The 6,000-nt window shown below is 34.7% G+C and overlaps 1 protein-coding gene across 1 annotated transcript; it reads right to left on the reverse strand.

Moving 5' to 3' along the window:
• Window positions 4,317–5,481, reverse strand: LOC18767386 (germin-like protein subfamily 1 member 7). Its single transcript, XM_007199344.2, has 2 exons — window positions 5,322–5,481; window positions 4,317–4,975 (listed from the first exon to the last, which is right to left on the reverse strand). The coding sequence occupies exons 1-2, from the start codon at window positions 5,446–5,448 to the stop codon at window positions 4,422–4,424; spliced, it is 681 nt and encodes a 226-aa protein (XP_007199406.1). The 5' UTR covers window positions 5,449–5,481; the 3' UTR covers window positions 4,317–4,421.

Genomic DNA, 6,000 nt, shown 5'->3' on the forward strand with positions numbered 1-6,000 from the left:
TAGAATACATTTCATATTGTTTTTATTATGTTATTTGGTTATATTCTGATTGGCCTCCAACATTGGCCAACTGATGAGTAAAATGAACATAACAAGTTTTATTAGGGCAAATATTTAGTTATGCTCATATATGCTCATATTTTTATTCTTCTCCAATATGGAGGTATTTAAACAAGTACAAAGATGTGTTAACCCCAAATAAAATAAGAAATATATCTAAATTACAATAATAAATAAATTCCATTTATAATAGGACTAAATAAATGGTAAGTAACCAAAATCCTAAATAAATAAGGAACCAAAATCCTAACTAAATAAGGACTCGCCAGCACTCCCCCTCAAGTTGGGGCAAAGATATTTCACATGCTCAACTTGACAAGCGAGTCATAGAACACCATATTCGACATTGACCAATCGAACAACTGTAGAGAAGGCTTTGTCATGAACCACGAGTGAAACAACTGACAAACCTTAACAAATAGGGCACATAGAAGAACACATAAAAGCAGAACACAGACACTCTGCGAGCATGATAGTAGGTAAGGCAGAACATAATAACCAAAATCCTAAATAAATAAGGAATCAAAATCCTAACTAAATAAGGACTTGCCAACATAGAACACCTTGATTGTCATCAATAGTACTCGCCCAAGCAGAATTCGAAAAGCCAAATAGTGATAAATCAAAGGTCCGATGAAAGAGAGCACCATGCTCAAGAGTCCCCTAGATGTTATGAAAAATCCGTTGGACACTTTGAAGATGAGTGGTGTGAAGAGCATGCATGAATTGACATACGTGATTGACGACATAGGCGATATCAGTCAAGAAAGGGTGAGATACTAGAAGCCACCAGTCATTTATACTCCGATAGGCAAAGGGATCAAGTAAGGGGTCACCGTGGAAGGATGCTCTTAATTACTTGAGCTATAAGCCCCATGTGAAATTTGTAGTGGTTTGGATAAGGAAATTTGTAGTGGTTTGGATAAGGAAATTTGTAGTGTTTGGGGATAATTTAGTTTGATTGAATTTGATTGGTTGGAACTAGTAACTCAACCGAATAATATACCATACACATGAGCTATTAGGCCTTGCTTGGTTCACGGAACGAATTTTATGGGAAGTCATTTCCTAAGGGATAGGAAATGAAAATTTCCTCTCCCATGTTTGGTTTGTGTAAGATTGTAAAACAAACCTTGTTTAATTTTCCTATTATACCCACGTTAGAAATATGAACTAAATAAATACATAAAATAATGCATATTAATGCTATATTGTAATTCTAAATTGTTAATGGGGATGAAATGGTAATGAAAAATGTGCATTTAATGATGGCCTTAATTTTCCATGGGAAAGGAACATGAAACCTTCACCCAAGGGACTAAGGGGAGTGGGTTTCATTTCCTCTCATATTTTTCAATGCGTGAGACAACCATTTTCTATACTTGGACTTACCAAACACAGGGAATCGTTTTATTTCCCATGAACCAAACACACCCTTAGTGCTCCTTGTATTACAAATGTACAATAGAGGCAATTTTTGGTAGCTAAATGCATTAACCACCCACACCCCAACCTCGCCATCACCCTACCACTAATACATTCCTCCAAAAATATCACATATGATGACACTTGACAAGACCCGGCTCAAATTCTACTTTGGAATCTGTATCGAACCCTGTGTGTGTCCAACACCTGATAAGTGTCAAGCATAATGTCCAAAATACCCCTCTTGCACTGAACCGCAAAACGAAAACAAACTTAAGGGTTTAACTTATGCCAGAAAACTGGCAGAGTCTCCCCAGAAAAATGAACATTTCCCAATAAATTTCCACCTGTAAAAATATACAGTTAAAATTGAAAAATCTCAATCCTTCAACATGCATCAGACAAATAAATCTGAATGGCCTCAGGCCACTTTATACCGCATAAATCATTCAACCATCGGAATCTGGTCTCAACTCTTAGAATAACATAGATACGTTGTCAATTTTCAATATGACTTAATTGAACAAAGTTTCAGCACTTGATCTTGTGGCTGCACCTAGTAACTCTAGGCTGCCTATGTATACCCTTACCAAGGGATCAAGCTACATGTAGTTATTTATACATGAAAACAAAGTTCAACCCATATGTAAGCATATGATTTAAATGCTCCTTCACACTTCCCTAAAACCAAAAGCTTCAACTCTAATAAATGCTCTAAAACTTAAGCAAAAGATATTGATTTCAGAACAATCTTCCACCCATAACATATGTGCATATACAAATACAAATATATAATAGCTCATTACAGATAAGTAGGAAAAAGAGAAAGTTATCAAAATAACATTGGCCTCGTGAAAACTTAATATCAATATCAATGGTTTGAATAAAACATGCTTCCAAATTTCACATGTAAAAACAAACATATCACTTAAGAAAATAGTTGTGAATTGTATAAAATCCCTAAAATTTAGAAAACCTTCAATCATTGTCTTATAAATCGGAAAACATATACTAAAACTTTTACCAATTAGTGCTTGCAGAGTGGTCTTGTCTCTCTATTTTGGTTTGTAAAAGTGTTGTTAAGGGGTGTTAAGTTGCCGTTTCTGGCTTTGAATGGAGTTTCAGTCAAGGGGTGTCAACGGTAGAATTTCAAGGTTCAACTGATGTGTATAAGTTGTACACATGGCTGATGTTGGTTAGACAGTAAGTAAAGCCAGCTGGTACTACAGCAGTATTGTATAATTTCTCATTATGGAGGCCCCAAATTCGTGATTGGGTGGAAAGGAATTGTTTTTGTTGTTTTGGGTTAATCATTTTATTAGTTCCTGAACTTTGACCCGATTTGCATTTGAGTACCTCAATTTCCAAAATGGTTCTCGTGATACTTTAACTTTAGTTTCGTTTGGACAAATAGTCCTACAATCAATTTTATTAATTTTTTCTGTTAAATGCATGGGCAGAATGATATTTTTATATTAAAACCAAAAAAATGAATAAAAAATCATATCTTTAAAATAACAATAAAAGAAAATCAAATAAAAAACCGAAAAAAAGAAAAAAAGAAAAATCAAGTTTAGGAGAGTAGAAATCGGGATAGAGGGGGAGAGAGAGAGAGTTTAATTTTACTTTTTTTTTAATTAATATTTTTATTAATTTTTTATACAAAAATATTATTTTGCCCCTGCATTTAACAGAAAAGTTAACAAAATTGACGGCAGAACCATTTGTCCTAACGAAACTAAAGTTAAAGGATCACGGGAACCATTTTGGAATGCAAATCGAGTTTAAATTCAGTGACTAATAAAACGACTAACCCTTGTTATTTTTTTTATACAAGGTGAAAAGGAATTCCAGTTGGCTCTAATTAGCTAGAACTGTTGAGTTCCCTTATTTATCTTATTTTTTGATTGAAATAGTGAGTTTAAGAGGATTATCACATTTGACTAAAGGGTTTGTTGCCTTTGCCTAATTTGCCGGTATCGAACTTACCAATCTTGAAAAAGCAAGGCTCCTCAATTAATTAGTATTATTAAGGAATAATGCTACTTTTACCACATTTGTATACCACATCCTTATACCATCTTATGTGGCAACTAAGGTGGATAACCACATCAATTAAAATTATTTGATATTTTATTTTCTTTTATGATTTATTCCAGTGTTTGTTTTTCTAATTGTCTTAATTAAAATACACTTCATTGATTTAATTGATGTGGTATATAATATGGACATGTCACACCATGTGGTATAGAAATGTGGGGTAAACATGTGGTAAATATAGCATTACTCATTATTAAGTCCTCAAATGATATATAATTAGTTGAATATGTGTATGCAATGGGTTTGTTAAAAACAGTCCCGATCTTTTGGACCACAGGAGTCCAAGAGATTGTGGTCACCCACCGTTAGATATTAATCTAATGGTTCAAAAAAGTTTCTTAAAAGGAGTGCAAGAGTGAGTGAACCGTTGAATTTACATCCAACGGTGAGTGACCACAAATCTTTTGGACCCCTGTAGTCCAAGAGATCAGGACTGTTGTTAAAAAATATAAGTCGCATATCGGAAACTTAATTAAATTAAATAAAACATATAATGAATAGTTCCACTACTAATATTGCTGAGGTTTTTTGGGATAAAACATCACATCTACTGAGCTTTTTAGGTGATTAAGTTGAGGACAATATTGGTATTACTGTAGTGTGGCACTTACCCGTCTCTCTAAAATTTAATGTAATTTTTTTCAACTCTCCAAACTCTAGTAATTAAGAAATTTAAGAGATGGAAGACACAACCCACTATAATATTTTATTTATATATCAAAAACCACTGAGACAGAGAACCATCTTATTCAATAACTATTGGCGAACTTAATACATCCAAAGAGGTACTTGCCCTCCTAAATTCCTTAGGCTTTTTCATGTATAGGTTTGTGTTATTAATTGTTCTCGTACCAAAACTGTTTCTGAAGATAATCAACCAATTTGTTGTCCACTTGGAAGGCCTTGGCTAAAACATCAGGGTTGATGGGAGGCTTGGAGCCAAAAACTGCATTGGCTATGGTGATCACTCCTGGGTTCTGGCTGCTAAGGCCAGCAAGGGCTACAGCGTTGCCGTATCCCAGGTTGAGTTGGAAGTGAATGAGACCAATTGGGAACACAAATACATCTCCCTTGTTCAACACCTTGCTGATTAGCCGATTATTATCAGCATTTGATGTGACGAATCCGACATAGAGTGTACCTTCCAAGACTACAAGAATTTCTGAGCCACGAGGGTGAGTATGAGGAGGGTTTAGGCCATTTGGTGCGAAATCTATGCGAGCTAGGGAAATGCCAAGAGTGTTCAATCCTGCTATTTGGTCTACATTCACGGCTGTCACTGTTGAACCAACTGGATTTGCTGTGCTTTTGGCAATTTGAAGCCCAGAAAAGAAGAAATCATTTGCTGTAACGAACTTTGGATCCTTGCAGAATTTCCCATTCACAAACACTGCTTGTAATATGAAAACAGAAAAAGAAAAAGAAGGTTATTGTCTTTGTAGTATTAATTGTCACATGCATTAAAACGAACAATAATGTTGTTATTTGAACTACGTATGTTTTAATTGTATAGAGGCGGAATCACATAACTGTGAATTCACATCCATTAGAGAAGTGATTCATAAGATGATCAGAAAATATGGTACGATTAGCATGCGGATAAATAGTTGATGATGCACTCATTCAAAAACATATGATTAACAACAAAATAGTTTCATAATATTCTTAAGGCATTATGAGTATCTAATGTGCAAATACTAATATTAGATAAATGAAATATATATACTAGTATATACCAGCAGATGGGGGTTTATTAATTGCTACGCAGAAATCCTGCAGAGGACTGGGGTCATAGGCGGACACAAGGAAGCTTGTGAATGCCAATATGGCAACAGTGCTTGTGAGGAAATGAACACCTTTCATCGCAGTTTGGCTTTGCTAGGTTGTGTTGTTTTGTGTCGAAGGTAGATGAAAATCCTTTATGGGGCACTTGCCTATTTATAGATTGGAGAGAATGAAATGTTCTTGGTATTAGCTAGCTAGTATTTAGAAGCAGGTAAGGAATTGGCTGATCAAATCGTTAGTGGATGTCGACCAAGGTTGCATTACACTCCAAAATTTGATATTACTTTCCTCACCTTCCTTATCCATAGTTTCAATTTCTTAATGTCCGCATTAATCTTCTGGGAAAGAGTCCAAGTGCTTTACTTATCTTCTTTGGTCATATGGTGTTTATGGCCATAGCTACGTCATTTTAGCCTTCTAAACTAATGAAAAAGACATGAATATAAGTGACTGGGAAATCTTAAAGAGCTGGTATATACTTCGTTTATAGTCTGTTTTAGGTTTAGCTACGTCATTTTATGGTCATAACTAGGTCGTTTTAGGTTTCAATTTAACTGTATTTCTTGTATAAGTATATAGCATATGTGTAGTGTGTGTGAATTTAGTATGTTATCATCCCTCTCAATATAA

The sequence above is a fragment of the Prunus persica genome, chromosome G8, assembly GCF_000346465.2.
Source record: "Prunus persica cultivar Lovell chromosome G8, Prunus_persica_NCBIv2, whole genome shotgun sequence".
Classification (NCBI taxonomy): Eukaryota; Viridiplantae; Streptophyta; class Magnoliopsida; order Rosales; family Rosaceae; genus Prunus; species Prunus persica.